The 22414-nt window shown below is 41.4% G+C and overlaps 1 protein-coding gene across 1 annotated transcript in view; it reads left to right on the top strand.

Moving 5' to 3' along the window:
* FMN2 (formin 2) overlaps positions 1-22414 on the top strand; it is a 152744-nt gene that overhangs the window by 10884 nt on the left and 119446 nt on the right. The window contains exons 2-3 of the mRNA XM_082214968.1: positions 8291-8457; positions 18798-18945. Coding sequence (XP_082071094.1) covers positions 8291-8457; positions 18798-18945 — 315 coding nt within the window. The remainder of the gene's footprint in view (positions 1-8290; positions 8458-18797; positions 18946-22414) is intronic.

Below are 22414 nucleotides of genomic sequence, written 5' to 3'. Positions count from 1 at the left end.
TAAATGCTGAATGACAGCCTATGAAGACACACTATTTGACATAAGTGTGTTGGATGCCTCATATCAGAATAAGTCACCTCCCTCTACTTGACGGCTTTTACATTCTAGTGGCTTCTCACATTCTAATCCCTCAAGAAACATCTCTGACTATTTTCTACCATCCCTGGACAGCTTACTTGTGATCTCCATAGTAGAAGCTGCGGCCTGGCAAGCAGACTTGCTCACTGGCTAATGGTGACTATTGACCATAATCCTCCTTCTAAAGCCTTTACATCAATCAGTAACCTTACAACAATACATCTCTTAAAAAAAAATAAAATCTTCAAAACCTAAAGAAAGGTTTTCAGATCCAGATACAGTGGTGCCTCGCAAGACGAAATTAATTCGTTCCGCGAGTTTTTTTGTCTAGCGAATTTTTCGTCTTGCGAAGCACGGTGTCGGAAAAGTTTTGGAAAAGCTTCAAAAATCGCCAAAAACCTCAAAAAAGGCTACCACACCGCGTTCTGTGAGTTGCTCCTCGAAGTCAAGTTGCAACTTGTATTAAGGGTGTTAAGAAAAAGGAAACAAACTTGCAAAAAACGCAAGACGTTTTCGTCTTGCGAAGCAAGCCCATAGGGAAATTCGTCTTGCGAAGCAGCTCAAAAACCGCAAAACCCTTTCATCTAGTGAGTTTTTCATCTTGCGAGGCATTTGTCTTGTGGGGCACCACTGTACAGGGAATTGAATGAGGCTGGAGGCATTCCATGTTTGTTGGGCATGTGTAAAGCCTCATCTTACATTTTCCTTAAAGTAGGGTTGACATTGCCAGGAATCGGCTGGTGTAAACAGTGTCTGGGCAGAAATCACTGAAATGTCCGGGGAAATCTGGACATATAGCAACTGCTGTCAGTAGCTCAAGAGCTTTGGCCAAAAAGCAGCTCAACAACTTTTCTGTCTGGATTTTCACTTTTAGAAATACAGTGGTACCTCAGGTTACATACGCTTCAGGTTACATACGCTTCAGGTTACAGACTCCTCTTACCCATAAATATTACCTCAGGTTAAGAACTTTGCTTCAGGATAAGAACAGAAATCCTGCAGCAGCGACGCAGCGGCAGCAGGAGGCCCCATTAGCTAAAGTGGTGCTTCAGGTTAAGAACAGTTTCAGGTTAAGAACAGACCTCCAGAATGAATTAAGTACTTAACCCGAGGTACCACTGTATGGCAACCCTACTTAAAGTGTATGGTGGATGGGAGGAGTGCCTACTCCTTCACCAACTGAGGACTGTTGTGTCTGTTAACATGTGAACTGGAGCTATGTTAAAAGGGGCAGAGGCTGAAAACTTTTGCTTTTTAGTTGAAACATGGAAATTAAAGTTCTCTGAAGCAGCCAGGCACCTCTATTTTTTGTCTTCCCTCTCTCCTGTTACAGTCCTGCAGACAATTGTAGTTTAAGGAGATCAAATTCTTCCTTTTTTCCTCCTTTTTCTTATCTGAAGAAGTGTGCATGCACACGAAAGCTTATACCAAGAACTAACTTAGTTGGTCTTTAAGGTGCTACAGGAAGAAAATTTTTTTATTTTGACTATGGCAGACCAACACGGCTACCCATCTGTTCCTTTTTTCAGTTATTATTAGAAGATGCCACGTGTACTATAGTTTTAGGTGAGCTGCTGTAGATAGGACATTTCAGTTTCTTATAGCTTGCATCACGTATGAAACCTTTGATCAAAAAGCGATAGCCTGCTTAATCAGAACAGGTTTTTTTTTTTTGTAAATATTGCTTGAATTACCTCTCGGTTGCCTTTATATTTAGAGCTATTGATATAGCCAAGGATCAATGTTTGTATTCAGTTTGTCTCTTGTGATGAATGCCCTCTGTTCTGGGGCAAAGTGGTGTCACTAACCGCAAATACGTAAAAAGACAAAGTTGGCAAGTCAATTGCTGCTATTTTTATCCCTTAGTAATCAGACTGTAAAATCTGATGTTGAGCGTTTGTTTCCCAAGCTTCCACTGGCAACTCCTTCTGCTTGGTTCCCCTGCCCCTAGCAACGCCTTTGTTGCTAACTTGCTATTCAGTTTAAGATGCTGCTTTGACTTCAACTATCATAGGCCCATGTGTTCTGAAAGCTCTATACAGTGATTATTTGGGCTTGAACAATCTATGTATGTTAAAGTAAAGAATCCCAGTGTAGAACTAGAGAAGTGCAGCTGAAAGGAAATACAGGGAAATTATTTAGTAGATAGCAATTTTGCTGAGGTTGAAATCATTGTAATTGCTTTTCGTCTTGCCCGTAAAAGGAATGTGATGCATAGGAGGGCTGCTTCATGCAAGACATTTTTCAGCTGAGCGCAGACATAAACATAATAGTCACAGGCATTGCACTGATTACCATCATGCAGCTTTACCCTTTAAAATTCACGGAAGTGGTATCCATAAAGTGAAAGTCATGCTTTAACAACATATGTGATGCTCATGCATTCTGTACTGAGAAATATGTACCAAAATAAAAATTCTGAAAGAAGCAGCTCTGAGATACAAACTTAAAATGCCTACAAAAGTGTAGCAGAGCTTGCTAGCTTTTCCCTACAAAAAACCAGATGGTTCCATAGGGCCAGACCAGCCATTAAACATATGACACATTTGTCCTTTAAGTGTGTACAGAGCAACTAGCTTCAGAATGACTTTGACTGCTTTCTGTACCTACCATGTGAAGGGTGGTATCAAGGTAAGACACACATGTTACTAACTGAGTCACCTGTGGAGGGACTAGCAGGCAAATTGTTCCTGCAAGTAAAAAGGCACAAGTAAAGAGTTGTGTTTAACTTTCTCTCTAGTTCACATTTAAATCAGAAACGGATAAAGTAATTAATTGGTTTGAGTGGTATCAAGCTGACATTCTTTGGAAACTTTTACATAAATGCTGCCATTCTTATGGGATTGGCAAAAAGTCAAAAATGTTCCATCTCAGCCAAGCTACCAAAATTGCATACTAACTCTGTGAACAGAATTGCACGGAGGAATTCCAGTTTGTTTACTATGAAAATAAAGTTGTGTGTCTCTGAACTGCAGCCAAAATATATGAGTGAATTTTGGGTGGGAATGTATATTTCTCTTCTTCTCTCCCCGCCACCGCTATCAGAATTGTACCCTGAGTTTGCTGCTGTTCAACACATCCAGCTTCTCTTTTAACTTCATTCAAATTCGGCATTTCTGCTTGAATAAACATATTGTGATAGATGGTTGCAAAGCAGCAAGAAAGAAAAGCTAGCTTTGAAGCTTCTGCAAGGCGCTTTCCCCCAAGTACTGAATTTTCTATCACAACAGCCAGTTCCAAAAAGATGGAATGCTTTATAACTGAGCATCTATAAAGTGAGGTGACTAGCTCAGCTGACAGGTGTTGGGGAGCAGAAGTAAGCTGTTAGAAGGAAAAGAGCTGCACGTGGCTTGTGGCCCTATGAACTGGCCTACTGCTTTCAAGTGAAGTAGGGACACTGTCACCAGTGTTGATGTAAGATTCAGCTGATGCTTCTGTGCAGGGAACTGGTGGGGTACGGTGGGGGCAGGGAGGCTACCATATTGTTATTGGGAAATATGTTTGTCCTTCTGAGAAACAGATCTTCAGTAAATAGCAGAAATGTGTTGAACCTCTTAGCACCTCCCCTTAATTTACACAGCCTTTGGGATTTCTACAAGTTCAGATCCATTGTGATATTCTCAGTTTATAGAGCTGGTGCTATAGGAGGATTTTGATTTCCACTTGTTACATAACCAAGCTGTGCACAAAACAGCCACTCTATTGGGAGCAGCCCTAAGGAAACACCTGCCCTCAGACAGAGTTCAAACTCTTCATCTCTCTTTTAAAAAAGAAACAACAACCCCAAAATTTGGAGAGTGAAGTGAGACCAGACCAATGAAAGGCAAAGCAATGGAGGATTATGTGAAGCCCTTTGCAGCAGAGAAATTCAGCAAAATTAGTTCTCAAATCCATGACAACTCTGTGTGATATAATAAGTCCATCTGCAGTGAATCATAAGCCTGCTTTCATGTCATCTTTAAAACATGCAGCGATATGTGGCAGTATAGAATCATGAAAAAAGGTAACTTAAGGCTCTACGTGCATTCTGCGTGGGGTACCTTTGAAGGTGACTTGGAAGCTACAATTAATCCAGAATGCGGCAGCTTGACTGGTGACTGGGTGTGGCCGCCAATACCATATAACACTGCTCCTGAAAGACTTACATTGGCTCTTGGTACATTTCCGAGCACAATTCAAAGTGTTGGTGCTGACCTTTACAGCCCTAAATGGCCTCAGCGCAGTATACCTGAAGAAGCCTCTCCACCCGCAACATTCAGCCCAGACATTGAGGTCCAATTCTGAGGGCCTTCTGGCAGTTCCCTCACTGTGAGAAGTGAGGTTACAGGGAACCAGGCAGAGGGCCTTCTCGGTAGTGGTGCCCACCCTCTAGAACGCCCCCCCTCAATCAGATGTCAAGGAAATAAACAACTATCTGACTTTTAGAAGACATCTGAAGGCAACCTAGTTTAGGGAAGTTTTTAATGACTGATGTTTTACAATTTTTTATGTGCTGTAAGTCTCCCAGAGTGGCTGGGGAAACCCAGCCAAATGGGTGGGGTATACATGATAAAAATGTTATTATTAAGGGTCATCCACACTAATTGTCCTTTGCATTTCTAGTTGCAGGTCCAAACTTTTCCGGTCTGTGCCAATTACTCCCTGCCCCACTGCTTTTTCATGCTTTTGACAATCCACGGAAAGCCTGAATTGTCATTTGTTCTGATTCAGCATTAAAGAGCAGGCTTTCCTGGGGAAAGCGGCAGGGCAAAAAAAAAAAAAAAAGGGGGGGGGGGAGCTTAGACATTGACCAGGAAAGTGCAGACCTGTTCCTAGAAAGTGTGGTGCAAAAGGTAAGTGTGGATGAGCCCTTATTTTTTCAGTACCTCCTTTAAAAATGTTGACCCTCTGGTTCCTAATCTTTCGCATCCTGAATCCTCCTTTCCTGTTTTCATCTACAAACCATGATCCCTTCTATCTGCCTTCATATTATGCTATGGGGCACATTGGGCAATGACTATTTATTAGGAAATATAAAATATGTTGGTTCAAGGGGAAAACCATAGGTTTTAAAGGAGAATTCCCTGGATGCCAAGATCCAGGTTTGGGACAAGTACTCTTTGGCGAGAGAGCCCCAATAGAGATTTCAAATCACAAAATAGTCAGCAAAGTAAAGTGTGGAAATATGGGCTGTTAACCTTTTAAAAGATGCCTTTCTGAGTTCAGTCAAAAGTTCCCCTCTTTCCCCAGCATAAGGAAATACAGTGGTACCTCGGGTTAAGAACTTAATTCGTTCCGGAGGTTAACCTGAAACTGTTCTTAACCTGTTCTTAACCACTTTAGCTAATGGGGCCTCCCACTGCCGCCGCACCACCACCACACAATTTCTGTTCTCATCCTGAAGCAAAGTTCTTAACCCGAGGTACAATTTCTGGGTTAGCGAGTCTGTAACCTGAAGTGTCTGTAACCCGAGGTACAACTGTACCACACATTTTGCAAGTTAAAAATGGTTTACTTACAAACTTTCCAAAGGTCAGATTCATGTGCTTCAGAAAAATTGCAGTTCCTAAGGAACTTGAGAGCCGGCTAAGAGCCATGTGCCTGAAAGAAGCAGCTCGGAACTCCTCTTATGTTGAAGTTCACATGTAGACTGGAGGAGGACAAAGCCTTGATTACCTAGTTCCACCCAATGTGAGCTGGCAGGACAGCTTAGTCTATGGCCTTACCCTCTTCATGCATTCATTAGACTTAAAGATGTTGGTTCTCCCATAAAATGTCACGCTCCAAAACCATATTGACATTGTGAGTGGTATTCAGTGGTAGTCAGCTCAGAGTAAACCCACTGAAATTAATATAAATGACTACCTGAGATTTATTAATTCTAATGTGTCTACTCTGGTTAGGACTTAGTTACTTCCTCATTCTCCCGGTCCTTTCATCATCAAACCTTGGCATCTCCCTTCTTACCAGAATCCTATGCCTCAGAAAAAGGCTTTTGATCCATGGTAGAGTATGTGCTTTTTATGCATGCAGCCTGAACTTCCCTAGAATCTTCAGCTAAAGGAATGGTTAGGAGGAGTACCTAGGAAGATGCTTTCTTGTGTCTATATCCAAATGGACCATTGGTTCTAAAGCAGCTCTTGTCTGTATGACAACAGCTTTCAACCTTTGCAATGTATTTTTTGCCTATATGGGTCTCTATGTCCTATGGTCTGTTATGCCCCCTTCTGGAAGTTTGTGGGAGGGTTATTTAGTCTTTTAAAATAGCAACACCACAAAGCCATACATGACAACACACATCAGTCAGTAATGTTGAGCTGAACTACTGTGAAAGGCTAGGAGTGGTCAGAGGAACTTGGATCACCCTGCAAGATTTTGCAAGAGTATAACAGAGCTGGCACACTGAGCGGCCCTTGCCCTGGCCACCCAAAGTAAGGCAGAGGACTTAAAAGCTCTTTCTGTGTCAGGTAACCCCAAGCAGCCCCAGCACAAAAGGAGCTGTTAAGCTCTCTACCTTGCTTGGATTTAGCTTTCACAATTCCAACCCGCCTGCCTTCAACTGCATATGGTTGAAATTGCACAAATTAAATGTGTATAAGATGTGATCATACCGTACTTTGGCTCGGTTGAAAGTGATTGCTTTAATTCTTCAGCATCAATATGAAACCAGTTCACATGACTCCAAAAAGAGTTGTAGCATTTTGGACTGACTGAGAGGAATAACATTGTCAAGCTGCTCAATTCATGACTTGTTTCAGATTATTACTTATATCATCTTGCAGTTTGCCTCTCATTAGGGAGAATTTCCTCGCGCATAAGCATCAATAAATTGTGGTGATTCATTCCAAGCTGATTAACTGTACCAGGCATTCAGAATATCAAGAATTATCATGGTAAATAATAATAGCAAGCAACCAACTCTTAAACCTAATGATCAAAAGAGCTACCCCTTCAGAGGTAAGGATGTGATTTACCTCACTCCTGTGGTAAACACATCCATATTTTTTAAGTGTTCTGAAACAGTTAAAATATTAAAAAAATATTTTTAGTTAAAACATTATTTCATCCAACAATCTCAGGGCTGCCTTTATTGACATAAAGCCCTATAAAGGTTGAAACTAGGACTGTGCGAAACCTTCCCAGCATTTTCACAAGTATATCCACCTTGCCCCCAGAGTGTTCCTGCACGTTTGTAGATTCAGGTAGGTAGCCATGTTTGGAACACTTATCCAAAATGGTGGATGTGAAATTGTCATGATGGTATGGTTTTCTTTGCTTCCCAAGATCAGTTTGTGCTTGGTAAACCATGCAGGACAGTACGTTGATTCTTAAAGATAATCTTGCAAATTGGCACAGACAATTTAAGGTGTATTTTCCCCATACTAAATATTTCCCTTCAAGCCATGGGCCCTCCATTCTCTTGAAGGCAAAATTTGGTGGAAAATCTGTGAATCAGCAACCCTGATGTATTTTAATGTCTCACTGAACTAGAGGTAAAGCATTGTTCACTTTTGAGATTCCAGAATGGCTAATAAAGATTTAGTACACTATGAAACAATAACAGCTAATATATAATGTTGTTCTTGTTGTTTAGTCGTTTAGCCGTGTCTGACTCTTCGTGACCCCATGGACCAGAGCACGCCAGGCACTCCTGTCTTCCACTGCCTCCTGTGGTTTGGTCAAACTCAAGCTGGTAGCTTCGAGAACACTGTCCTCTGTCGTCCCCTACTCCTTGTGCCCTCAATCTTTCCCAACATCAGGGTCTTTTCCAGGGAGTCTTCTCTTCTCATGAGGTGGCCAAAGTATTGGAGCCTCAGCTCCAGTATATAATAGCAATATATAATAGCAAGATTTATTAACATGTTGTGTCAAGAGGAGAGCAAATGATTGAGTGCCTTTTTAAAGCAGCAAAACAGAAGCTTCCCTTCTTCCTCCATGCTGCCACGCCACCATGGCCATTGTGACCAAGCCAAGGTCCTTCCACAGAGCATCCAATAGGCCTTCTGGGTGGTTCCCTGAACCTGCTATATTTCTAAGAGGCACCTGAGAACCAGTTTATACAAGCTGTCCTGCCAAGCTGAAGGGTGTACACTGGTTGGAGTAATGTTTTTGCAAGGAAGCATCTTTTTGCCTTCACTTTGATTGTGACTTTCAACCACTAAAATGATTGTTCTGTTCAAATGGGTTGTTGGATTGTTACCGTTTATTTAACATTTAACATTGATTTTTGCAGGTCGAACTCTGCTGGAAAAGCTATCCAGCCAGCAGGACAATGCACCTCAAGAAGAAGCAGAGAAGCTTTGCTCTTGGATCATTGCAATGGGTCTTCTGCTCCCCTTCAGCGATTGCTTCAGAGAGCCATGTAGTCAGAACACACAACAAAGTGCACCAACTTTTGATGTAAGTCACATTCTTGGGAGTATCTATCCGAGACTTTAGTGATAGTTCACACATTAATATTCATAATGGCTTGACCCTCTGTGGCAGGATTGGGTGTGGCCCATTTCCCCTTGTGGCACCCTGGCTCTGGAACTCTCACTCCAAGGAAGCTTGTCCTTTTAGCACAAGAAGAAAAGTAGTATATAAATGCTTAAAATAAATAGCGGAGCAAACTAAATCCCTGATCTGTCTTGCTGGAAGAGATCTGGATGAGTTAGATATATTTCTCAACCTAGCCCTGCCAGGCTTTGTTGGTCTCCAGTGACAGGGAAAGTCCATGGCTGATGGGGGAGAGGCCTTCCTCCAAGAAGACCCCAATGTGCTTCTCCCAGTGTTCCTGCACAAATAGTAGTAGTCAGCAGAAACCTCCAAAATGGGACAGGAAGGGGGCTCACATAGGGTTCACTGGATCCTGAACTAATCCTGATGTCATCACATGATGACAGTGGGCCCAGTACAGGATTTGGTGGGTCAAATAGGCCATTTTTCCTGCCCTGCCCATCATTTTTCATCATGGCCAGTGCAAGTGTTGGGGGCAGTGGATGCAGCAGTGACTATGCTCCATTAAACCCCTAGTAGCAGGGTTTAAACTCACAAAAGACAATCAGCAGTATAAAATGGGAATATAAGCTGTTCAACCTTTTCATATCTTGTTTAGTTTGCATACAGCACCCCCCCCAATTTTCTACTCATTCAATGAACAGACCACACACTGCTAAGTAAATTTAAAGTTCTTTACTTACAGATTCAAAGGTCTTGTTCCTACATTTATCCAAGCAGCAGTTGTTCGCCACATACTGTATACGGAAAAACCTATTTATAAATTACTCCAAGAGCAACCAAGATTGTGATTTTTGGCAAACACAGTCCTAGGTATAAATGATGCTTAGATCGGCAAGCATTCTCATTTAAATACCTGAGTGTACTCTTTCATGAAACCTTCTCTTGGAAGTGTCATATGGCGGCACTGAAAGTCAAAGCACCCAAAACTTTAGGGGCACACTTGAAGTTCTATTACAATAAAGGAGGGCAGCTGATTGAACCTGCTCTAAATATATTTGGTAGTAAAGTGCTTTATCAAATGTTCCATGGTGTTGAAATCTGGGGCTCTGATTTGAACTCCATGAAAGTTTGGGAAACATTGCAAAATATTTTTTCGGAAGCTATACTCTTTGCCATCAGGAATATTAGCAGCTCTTCATACAGAATCCAGCTGGTCAGCAGTTAAGGCAAGAGCGGACTGCTCAGTTAGAATATATTTTTAAAAATTGCTGCTATGCCTATTGAGCATTTTCCTGAGCTGTGCTACATGGAATTGGGTGATAACCAACTCTGGAAATCAGCTTGTCAATATATTTTAGAGTATTATTATTTTCCAGAACTGAGCTCTGCTTTGACCTTGAATAAGTGTCAACTAAGGGATTGGATCTTCTGGACAGAACCCAGAAGGGACCGATACCTTATTAGAAACACCACATTTCCCCCTTGCTATCCATTCTTGAGAACAGAGCATCTCACCAGATTCCTTAAGAAATGCCTTTATTGAGCTGCATTTCCAAGTGATGCCCACTGCCATCTTGGATGGCTGCTACAACAAGGTCCCATACACAAACAGACTTTGTATTTGTGATCAACCGCAGGTGGAAGACATCACTCATTATCTCTTAAAAGATAAAGGTAAAGGTACCCCTGACCATTAGGTCCAGTCGCGGACGACTCTGGGGTTGTGTGCTCATCTCGCTCTATAGGCCGAGGGAGCTGGCATTTGTCTGCAAACAGCTTCCGGGTCATGTGGCCAGCATGACTTTAAGCCGCTTCTGGAGAACCAGAGCAGTGCATGGAAACGCCGTTTACCTTCCCGCCATAGCAGTACCTATTTATCTACTTGCACTTGATGTGCTTTCGAACTGCTAGGTGGGCAGGAGCTGGGACCGAACAATGGAAGCTCACCCTGTTGCAGGGGTTTGAACTGCCGACCTTCTGATCGGCAAGCCCTAGGCTCTGTGGTTTAGACCACAGCGCCACCTGCATCCCACCATTATCTCTTAGCCTCCCTCTTATACAGAGATCCAAGAGATCGATTTCTGAAGCCTTTTTTCCCATGAGCAAGCAGACACGCCCTGGCAGAAATGGTTTGGCTTCTTTTGAGTGGCACTAATAGCTTTGTAACACAGAGAGTGGCCCTCTATGCACTAGCGGGGGGTGAGGGGTGGGTCAGGAAAACGAAGTTAGGTAAAATCACTATAAATTTTGATTTTAGAAGTTTAATCTCAAATCAAGCTGGATTTGAGTTTGTTGGTGTCTCTGTAACTTCCCTCTCTTACATCATGGATGTTGCCAAATTGGATTTTAAAAAGGTAAAATAATATTAGAATTGGAGCTGGCCGAGATGCATAAGGGAAACTGTTTTAATGATCAAGAACTTGGCAAAGTCTTTTTTTATATTATGGATTTTTATATCAAGGATGCATGTTCTGTATTATTTTATTAATACTATTGCCTAATACAGGTTTGTCATGGCTGTTGGCTAGAACGGTAAACTTATGAACTTGTAATTTAGGTAATCTGCCCTGTCTTCTTGACTAAGGAAATTAAGGGTTCCTGTATGAAAAGGGGGCCTTACACATTGGTTGTGTTATGACTGTCTTTGTAAGTCCCATCTAATACATAGGAGGAGGAACATACCAGCCTAGCCATCTTCAGTTGCTCTATCTGATCCTATCCTGCACGACAAAGCTTTCACCATACCTTAAGGGTAAAAGACTGTATGCTTATTGGGAGGGCTGGGGAGAGGGAAGAAGGTTTCAACAAGATCAGTGCAGTGCAAACACACTAGCAGAGCCAGTCCAAAATACAGTTCCAGTTCCAGGAATTGGCTAGATTGGTAAAGGAAAAGTTTTATATGCGTTGTATATGCAATATAACACTGTTGACACCAAATGGCTCTGTGGAGTCCCGCCTTTCTACACCGAATTTCCCTTTATGAGTTTGCAACGTGTTTAACTGAATTGCTTCTTTGATGTTTCTTGATTCAGCCACAGATACAAATACAGAAATGCTTATGGGCTTTCTGCTAGTTGGACAACCCTGCTTTTAAGAATAACATGTTCTAGATCAGGCATCCCCAAACTCGGCCCTCCAGATGTTTTGGGACTACATTTCCTATCATCCCTGACCACTGGTCCTGTTAGCTAGGGATGGTGGGAGTTGTAGTCCCAAAACAGCTGGGGGGCCGAGTTGGGGGATTCATGTTCTAGATGATCCATTTGGATCTCTATGATACTGTGATTGTTGAACATCTAAGAATTTGAAGATCCAAATGTGTCTTTATTCTGCAGTGCTCAACACTTTTACTTTGAGAACACTGACTTTGCAGATTTATAGTGCTGGTTTCTTTATTCAGTTTGGTGTGTGCTTCTTACTGTAATTATATTTTTGTGTTCTGGATGCTCTGAAATGCTATATTCATAGATGATAGTATGGCGGCTGGTTGCTTCTTGATCTTTTCAAAGGAATTCAGTGTTGTACTCTTCTGATCCTTTCATCAGTATTTTTGCTTGTCAGGTGAAACAATCCTCTTTCCTCCTCCCTGTGTGCTGTTTGAAGGGTTCTCCCATTGCCCCCCGGACCAATTGCAAGAGCACAGGTGATTCACAGGAAGGAGGAGAGAGAGGAAAGCCACACTACACAAGCTGAAGTCCTTGTGTATGACTTTTGCCGATGGGATTTAATAGTTCAATCCCACCCCACATTTATTTTATGGCGCATTACTCTTCCTGTTAATGTGAGATATATATAATCTATGAAAACTGGTAGGAATTTTTAGATGGAACTGCATAATGAGGCTTTCCAGTCAGGAGTGCCGACTTAGCCCCATGACCATGGGTGCCATGCAATGTGCATTGCCCTGGCACCAAAAATTGTGGGTGCCCAGCCCCTTCATGAGGAAGTTTGTGGGTGCTCAGGCACCCAGGGCTCCAGAGAGTTGGCACCCTGTTTCCACTTGCCATACTGATCTAGATGTTGCTGTTTGTTTTTGATTATCAGTGTTTGTCTTTTCTTGCCACAGAGTTGCCTTGCAAACAATGGATTTTTTTCAAGCATTTAAAATCGTAATGTTTTTTCCACCCACCCAGAGCTCCCAAGACAGGAAAACATCTGACTCCAAACTGAAAATGGCATTGCTGAGTATGCTCATGAATGCAGTTTTCAGCTAAAAGCCATACTTGTGCATGTCTGTAGATATTAGAAGGATTCTTATTTTTCCATTTTGCAGCAACATTGAACTTCGTTATTATTAAAAGTTGTGGAATTCACTCCCATAAGTGCCTTCTCCCAATATATTTGTATCTTAGAAACTTCTACTTACAATTAATATAGGCATCTACCACTTTTGCAGTAATACTGGTTCATAAATGAAATTTGTTGAGGTGTTAGATACCATCTTAAAAACAAACTCCTCAATATTCAGTGATGTGGATTTGGCAGGTGTCGAATACCATACTATGTCAGGCTGTAGATCTCTATTTCATATTTTGAAACAAAATGGATTATTTCCCCAAGGGTAAGAACCACAAAGTTTATATACCATAGAAATAGCACGCCACGATCCCCAGCAATTATTGCACCCCAAGTATACATGGGGCTGGTTCATCCCATTAGGAACAAACGAAGCTGCTTTATATTATTATCCAGTATTCTTGATATTTTAGGTAGGCCATGCCTTGGAAATTTAAATTAGCAGATTATTTGTCACTTCATTGACAGGCAAGGGATAAGATGGCACACCATCCCATTGTATATACAGTGGTGCCCCGCAAGACGAATGCCTTGCAAGACGAAAAACTCGCTAGACGAAAGGGTTTTTCGGTTTTGCGTTGCTTCGCTAGACGAATTTCCCTATGGGCTTGCTTTGCAAGACGAAAACATCTTGCGCTTTTTTCTTAAAGCCGCTTGAAGAGGCGCAGTAGTGATGGACTGTGCTTCGCAAGACAAAAAACATCCCAAGACAAAAAGACTCGCAGAACGAATTATTTTCGTCTTGCGAGGCACCACTGTACTGAAACTGTCCAGACTAACAGTTCATACCTTCCATTTTAAGCAAGACAGCCACTTTGAAAGTGCCCAGAATGCCCGCAGTATTTCATGCAGCCTGTGGATGGGGGCTGTGGAGGCATGAGAGTTACTTCCCTTCCCCACCAACATGGTGCCCTTTTTCTCTAATTCAACTCCCATCAGCCCCCAGGAGAGGGGCCTGAACATGCATGTGAAACGGAGGGGCCTCAGCCACAATTGGCCTGAGTGGCTTATGTGTGCAAGAGGGGGGCCTTGCTGTTGGCACTGAGACGCCCGCACAGGATGTCCCTGTGCGGCTGCCATAGCGTGTGTGCTCAAAGGAGGCCTCAGGTTGCCATGGCAGCAGTGACAGTTTCCCCCCAGCTCCGCTACATGCCTCTGAGGGGCAGTTTGAGAGTTGGTGCTCCTAACTGACCTTAGCACCACTGCAGGCCATTGAGGACAAGTTTTACCTGGAGAGCAAGTTTGTCACAGACCAGAACTGAGTTGTGAGTGGGGGAAGGGGAGCTGCTTGTGGGGTGAACGCACACACTGTTCAATAATATTTTGAAACATTTTGTCATGCAATGTGTACAATTAACATGGGATGCATTCGCTGCTACAGGGTGGTGGTGGTGGTCATAGGCAATAGGAATAGGTACACTTATGGAGGAAAAGAAGCGTATAAATATTTGAGGCATGATGCAGAGGCAAAACCTCGAGTTCAGAGGCAGTCTACCTCTTAATGCCAGGTGCTGTGGGGGAAATAGAAGGGGAATGTAGGCATGCCCTGCTTGTTGGGCTTCCGAAGAAGAAGCATTTCAGCAGGAAAAAGGATTCTGGATTAGGTGGAACCAACTTGCACTGATCTATCAGCAGACTAGGAATTCATGTGTTTAGGGGAGGGAAGCAGACTTAATATTGCGATCTGCAAAAATATTTTTTTCTGGGGGTGGAGGGGGGTAGCACGCCAAAAGGGCTCAGTCCCTAGGAGATGGCGCCCCTGGTGGAATGCCCTCTTGAGTGAGGTGTGTCTGTCAGGAGTAATCTAAAAGCGTGCCTGTTTATCTCAGCTTTTGCTGAAAGGAACTGTTTTTGGCAACTTTGAGATCACTGCTTAAGATAACGGTTTTAACTGTTTTTGCACTTTTAAAAAGTGTTTTATCATTGCTACCCTGGGCTCCTCAGGAGGAAGGGTGGGATATAAATTGAAGTAGTAGCAGAAGTAGTGTTTGCTACCTGATGTGGTTGCCATACTCTCACTAATCACAGGTCTGGTCCTGATGTATCGCCTTTTCTTCTGAATCCAGTGTTTTCTAAAATGCTTTAACAGAAGTATAGTGTCCAGATCAATTTAAGAAGGATGTTGAAAAGCTGGAACATGTGCAGGGGAGGGCAATCAAGATGATCACGGGTCTGGAAACTAAGCCTTATGAGGAACGGTTGAAGGAGCTGGGTGTGTTTAGCCTGGACAAGAGGGGACTGAGAGGAGATAGGATAGCCGTCTTCAAATATCTTAAGGGCTGTCACATGAAAGAGAGAGCACGCTTGTTTTCTCCTGCCCTGGAGGGTAGGACTCGAACCAATGGCTTCAAGTTGCAAGAAAGGAGATTCCGACTAAACATTTGGAAAAACTTTCTGAAAGTAAGAACTGTTCAGGAGTGTAAGAGACTCCCACGAGAGGTGGTGGACTCTCCTTCCTTGGAGGTTTTTAAACAGAGGTTGGATGGCCATCTGTCCTGGATACTTTAGCTGAGATTCCTGCATTGCAGGGGGTTGGACTAGATGACCCTTGAGGTTCCTTCCAACTCTAAGATTCTATGATTCTATGAAATATGTGTTGAAGTAGTGCAGCTGCTCCCCCTGCAGTAGTTTTGCTGAAGAATAATCAAAATAGAGCTAATGTACGCAGCAATTTTGGCATAATTTTTAGTTGATTAGAAGAAAGCAAACTTGAAACATTAATAGCAATCTCTCCTCCTTACATCCTGTAATTTATGTTCAGGGTAGCCTCTGTGTAGTTTTCTGTTTTCCCCAGCTAATTCAGTACTGCTGACTAAGGCTCCTTCTAACATCCTTATAACCAGTTTGGGCAGGTCTGTGTGAATTGATCTCAGTGCTATTTCTATCGCATGTTAACCCTTTCAGGGCAGACTGCTTTACCTTTGGGTCTTTCTTCCAAACCTGTGCGTGGCGTTGTGAAGAGGCACCGGCATTGCATTGAGTTGCAATGACTTTGCTGCTTATATGCGCTGTAAGACTTCAATAGCTACTCATTTATTCATGAGATGAGTCTGTCTACGTCAGTAAAGATACAAACAAGATAATGACACTCCCTGAATTCAGCTTGGAGGTCATGTACACTTGTTCCTGGCAGTAAGTACCATGTGAGCTTAACTGTTAACAATGCAGCAACTGAATTTTTATCGATGGCTAGGTAAGAAGCAACTATTTTGTAAGCTGGCATGGAAATATAGTTGATGGATAACTGAGGCTGTTTGTTTATATGTAATGAAAAGAAATATGGTACCATTCCTGATTCAGATCTGGAACGGTACCTTCGGCTTATGCAGGCAAGTAGCTTGCCTCACCCATGTAGGTTACCTCTGCAGTTTTAAAGAGCCAGCCAGAATTGCTGTGTAAGAGTATATGTACGCATGCATCATTATTTTGTTGATAGCTATACACACACACACACACACACACACACACACACACACACACACCAGGCAGATAGGTTGTAAAGCTACCATGCCTTTAAAAAAAATCATCTGGTTTGTTTTATTAGTGGGCAGATTATTAACTGGGGAAAACTGGACACTTCTTACATATCCAATAATTTGTCTATGGTAAGAGAAGGGCTTGTCATCCTGGACTGCACTGCAAAAGACATATGCTGAGTAAAACTTGTATTTAGCAAATGAGATGAAAGCACAGTGGGGCCAACAATATAGAAAACTTTACTGCCTTGTGCACTTTTCAAACAAGCTGGTTTGCCATAAGAATTCTTATTGTTGATATTGCAGTCAGTACTGTTATGCTAAGATTTGGTGTCTTTATTTATTCTCAACCTTCCACAGCCATGCATACTGTTTTGTTTTAGAAAGTTTAGTGTGTGGTGTAAAAATACGTAAACCTGTAGTCTGTAGATGTGCAAATGCTCCTCTTCATTTTAGAGTGCAAGGAGATTAGAGATGGTAGACTCGTTGAAGCTACTTCTAAAATCAGGTTTATAAAATCCCCCAATTTAAATTTAGTTAGACCTTGCTTGAATTTCATTCACTCTTCATTTACAATTAAACATATAATTCTGTGCCTTGATGTAATGTAAGAGGGTTTTCTCTGAAAACTAAATGCTATTATTTTGTGACTGAGGATACTGTTGGTGTCGAAAATGCACTGTTATTCCATAGTTTGCTTCATTTATCCCTGTATCATTTGGCTAACAATATAAGTCAACATTGCTAAATGCAGCCATCTGCATTAAATCCCACTGCACTTTAGAACACTAGAGACAAAATTGTCTAAAGCAGCATTCCACCCCTTCCCCTGTTGATGCTGCTAATAACACTAAAGTTAAACGTTTTCCTTTTAATAACCCTATGAGGCAAATCGCCATTACTCTCATTTTATCCATGGGAAAACTGAAGCTGAGATAGTGAAAGGCACAGAGCTAACCTGGTTGCCCAAGCTGCCATTTAATTCAGCTATATACCATCAGTTAGTGCTGTCATCAAATGTTTCTAATTTTCAGTTGGTTATAAGTCAAGCTGTCTGTCCCTGTCTTTTTAATTTTCACACACAAAGGGTCACCACCCCCAACTTGCTTGACCACCATTACAAATAAATTATGGTAGTTACTGGTCTTGGCAATGCCAGTTGTTTGATATGGGGCATTAAGTAAAGCTTGTGTGGTCTGTCTTACTCACAAGGAAGGGCCATAGCTCAGTGGTAGAGTATCTGCTTTGCATGCAGAAAGTCTCAGGTTCAATCTCCAGTACTCTCTCCGAAACACTGGAGACCCAATGTCAGTCAGAGTATGTAGTATTGAGATAGACATGTCATTCGAAACCGGCGGGACCAGAAATTCACGGAAGACTGGAGTAAATTTACGGACTATTTGAAAAGTATTTGTGAAGATCAGACGACGTTTTTAGGTTTGCAAAAGGTTTTGTGAGGAGTATTATTGGAAGTATTGCAAAAATGGAGAAGGGGAAGGATGATTTGTTAAGAGATGAAAAGGCAATATAAAGTTAAGAAATGCATAAGAAGTGGTTAAAACGGTGGATCATCAGAGGAGCTGATGGAAGTCTAAAAAGATTGTATGTGATAAGTTTTGTGGTACATTTTATAATTTATATGTTAAAATCAATAAAAATTATTTTTTAAAAAAGAGATAGACATGTCATTGGTCTGACTTAAGGACTCAGCTACATTGGTAAAGAAAAAACACTTTATATGCGTTATAATGCTCTAACACCATATGGCGCTATGGAGTCCCGTCTTTCGCCAATGGGATTTCCCTTTTTGAAGTTTGCAACCAGTTTACCTGAATCACTTTTTTGATGGGTCTAGATCCAGCATTAGTTTAATGAAGCTTCCTTGATTCACATGGTTTTTCATTTCAAAACGTGTATTTCACCCTGTCATCTGTTCATCAATCATGCAGAAACATTTACAATAGAATTTTTGGTGTAACTGTGACGTTTATCTTATTTTTTAGTTGTTTTGTTAATAGTGTTACATAGATGGTATTTGTTTTATTTGGGATTTGGGATCCCCCCCCCCCGAAAAAAACTCTTATTGGGTCAAAGGTCAAATTATTGCTAAATTATTGCTGAGATTTCAAGGTGCACTGCCGCTATCCTTTTGTTTTGTTTTGAACATCAATAAATAACCTATTTATTACACAGCACATTCTTGTACCATGGGCTCACAAAATGTTTTCATTCCTTTAAGGGGTCTGTTTTGGAATGCATTTTAGAATTATCTGAAGACACCTAGTTCAGAAGTATTGCCCTGAAATATTTGTACTTGGCCAAATATAGCTATGAGTTTTCTATTGCTGCTAACTCTGAACCAAGAATTTCAGGTAAACCTTTTTTAAAAAAACAACAATCACTGGGAATTTCATGAGATCAAAGAAAGTACTGATGTAGCACTGGGTAACTAAATAGGCATTGGAGGCAATAGCTTTGGAACTTGAAGAGATGTAATATTTATTTTTATTTTGTAAATAATTACAGCAAGATCAGCTTTATACTTGGGCTGCAGTCAACCAACCCACACATTCATCAGATTACATTGAAGGAAGATTTCCAAGGAGAATTCCATCAGTGTGGCCCCCTCCAAAGCCTCCAGATGAAGGACAGAGAGTGAAACATGCAGAAACAGGTAAGGCCTGAAAGTGCAAATAGAATGTATTACTTAGCTTGGAATCATGGGTTTAGATCCAGAAACATGGTAGCTATAAAAATTTAGTAGTGGTGCTTTCCCATAAACCTGTGCAAGAGCTAACAAAAGTGTGATGTGCGACGCCTTACGGTAGCACACGTTTCGAGTAATAGTTGAAGAGACCACACAAGATTTTATGCACTCATGTGAATTTCACTTTTGTTTAGTTTTTCATGCAAGGATCTTGTACCGAGTCAGAAAAAGCCCTTCTGTCCACAGAAGAGGACTTCCATTCATGGAACCCTTGCACCTTCATAACCAATCTAATAAATACATGATTTTTTTTTATTTTAAAGCTGAGTTTTATTCTGTGACAGGAGTGTACATTCAGAAAAGATTTTGATGAAATGATGAAAAATGGCATTTTGTTTTGTCGAACTACAGGTCTGTAACATGACATGACATGACATGACATGACATGACATGAGCCACTGTGACTCTCTAGTAGTTTCTCCCTTCTCAAAGTCTCAGGATGAGTTTAGTCTTAAAACTCTCCAAAACCCATTTTTTCACTCAATAAGTACACCTGTATCTGGGGAAGAAGATGGGAAGAAGAAGGTTCAATATTCAAGTTACAAAAAAAGGGGTTCCAACTAAACATCAAGAAGAACTTTCTGACAGCAAGAGCTGTTCAACAGTGGAACAGACTCCCACAAGAGGTGGTGGACTCTCCTTCAGTGGAGGTTTTTAAGCAGCGGTTGGATGGCCATCTGTAATGCATGATCTAGTTGAGATTCCTTCTTGCAGGCAGTTAGACTAGATGACTGTCAGAGTCCTTTCTAACTATGATTCAGCAGCTTCTCTTGGTATCCGTTAAGAATTTTTCATTAGAGATTTTATTTCATATATTTCTAGCCCACATTTTATTCAGTGTATTTCTAATCCAAATTCTCAAGGTGGCTAGCAAACATTGAAAGCTGCAAAAAGGGGAAAATCCAGTATATCTTTTTACAAATAACATCAAAAATTATTTCCAATTGTTACATTTGAAGCTCCAAAAGAATAGATGATTTCTCAGTGTCCATGGGATTTATTCTGCTTTCTGAACACCAGGCAGGAGGTGCATAATCATTCTGTCATCTACTTTAGCATTGTGAAGTACCAATGACAACAAATGACAGGGCTTCTTCTCAGGTAGCAGCTACCAACCATCTAGTAGATGAGATTGCCATATATGCTACCACTGCAGCTTCCTCCTCCTTTATTTTTGTCTCCATGTCAAAATGGAGCAGAACCAGTAACCAGGCATGGTGTTGTAGCACACAATGTGCATGGACAGGCAGGGATATCTAATGGCTGTCTAGGCAAAGTGCTTACCTTCCCATCCCAACATTTCCCAGGTGGCAGTGCACCAATGTGAATGCATTGAAGTATGAGTTCCAAATATAATATGGAAAAAGTAAAGCTGTTTTCAAACAGTTCTTGGAGAAAGGTTGTATCTGAATTAAGCGTACGCCTATTGTTGAACATGCCACTCCACATTTAACACTGAATGGAATGTTCTTTCCTTTTTAAAAAATAAATATTTTTATTGATTTTCCAATATCATTCCAATAACAGCCTCATTATAACAATGCCAATTTTATCCAATTAATACAGTTATCAAAACCAATTATTTATATACCAAATTATACAATTTAGTTAAAGTGGCCTCATGTGCTAGATTTGATGGCTTCCTCTTTGTTTTTTTGTTTTCTGCATTCCAAAATCTTAATAATTTCAATTATCACACTGAATGGGATTTTCTAACTGGATCCCTGGATCCAAACCCTAAAAGCTATCCAATGATGCCATATATGTTGCATATACTTATGTACAATTTCCCCACAAGGCTATGAGCAGAAATGATATTAAATCAGCAGCCTGTGTGATGTCATGTTTTGATTTTTAGCAGGTCACCCAAATAGTTTGGCTCTTGATTGTGCTGCACATTTAAAATACAGATGAAACAATTTGGTATTGGCTTTTATTGTCCAAACTGATGTGAGTTAATGAAATTGCTCCTAAGTGAAAGTAATTTTGTGAACTTTTTTTCACATGCATGCTAATAGAAGATGAACAGGGTAAGTAATGGGCTATATAATGAATTTATATAATGAATTTAACAGGAAAGTTGTGCTGTATGTAAATGAGAATAAATGAAATATGTTAACAAGTCAGATAATCATTGTAACCTATTCAAAAATATCGGTCCTGGGGGTGGAATCCAGCTGGTGTTGCTCTGCTAGCAGAGGGCATTTCTCATTAGAACAAGGAAGGAGGCAATTTCTCTCCCAAACAGACCCCTTCAGATCTGCTCAAAACTTATTTTGGGAGAGATGGAAGGTTGCAGTAAAAAATGCCTCCCTTCATTTTCTGCTAATGGATGCTTTCCATCATCAGAGCAAAACCAGCTGGATTCCACCCAGAAATGCTAATGGAAAATTAAACATCTTAATGCAAAATATTACTATACGGAGGTTTCTTACTTCCTTGTTCTACTGTTTCCTACTTTGTTGTTCCACTACTTGTTTTTCAAGGCATGTTTCTAAAGTGTATACAAAGGTACATTTGTATGTACATTTTGCCACTGAGATTATATCTTAAGCTTATAAGGTTTCCATTTCAACAGTAGCAATTTGATTTTGCATCAGTAACAATACTTTAATTGCAAGCATGTATGTGCAAGTGCATTAAAGGAGAGAAGCTGGTGCTCAAGTTTAGATGATGCGCACGCTTGCCATGACCGTCTTTCGGTCCCAGCTCCTGCCCACCTAGCAGTTCGAAAGCACCGTTAAGTGCAAGTAGATAAATAGGTACCGCTTTATAGTGGGAAGGTAAACAGTGTTTCTGTGTGCTACGCTGGTGCTGGCTCGCCAGAGCAGCTTCGTCACGCTGGCCACGTGACCCAGAAGTGTCTCCGGACAGCGCTGGCCCCCAGCCTCTTAAGTGAGATGGGCGCACAACCCTAGAGTCGGACACGACTGGCCCGTACGGGCAGGGGTACCTTTACCTTTATGCTTGCAATAGAAACTTCTGTCCGCTCTGTGAGCTTTCACTTCACCCACCTCCAGCCATTGTCAGAGCTCTTGTGATGTCACAGATGACAGAAGAAGAGAAGAAGAGTTTGGATTTGATATCCCGCCTTTCACTCCCTTTAAGGAGTCTCAAAGCGGCTAACATTCTCCTTTCCTTTCCTCCCCCACAACAAACACTCTGTGAGGTGAGTGGGGCTGAGAGACTTCAAAGAAGTGTGACTGGCCCAAGGTCACCCAGCAGCTGCATGTGGAGGAGCGGAGACTCGAACCCGGTTCTCCAGATTACGAGACTACCGCTCTTAACCACTACACCACAAAAGAGGTCCTATTAAAATCCATGGGGCATATTTCTAAGTAATGCAGTCTGATCATGGTATAAAATTATACTAGTT

The sequence above is a fragment of the Podarcis vaucheri genome, assembly GCF_965113315.1.
Source record: "Podarcis vaucheri genome assembly, chromosome: 3".
Taxonomy (NCBI): domain Eukaryota; kingdom Metazoa; phylum Chordata; class Lepidosauria; order Squamata; family Lacertidae; genus Podarcis; species Podarcis vaucheri.
Note: the sequence above shows the minus strand (reverse complement) of the source record. Positions and strands in the feature narration are given on the sequence as shown.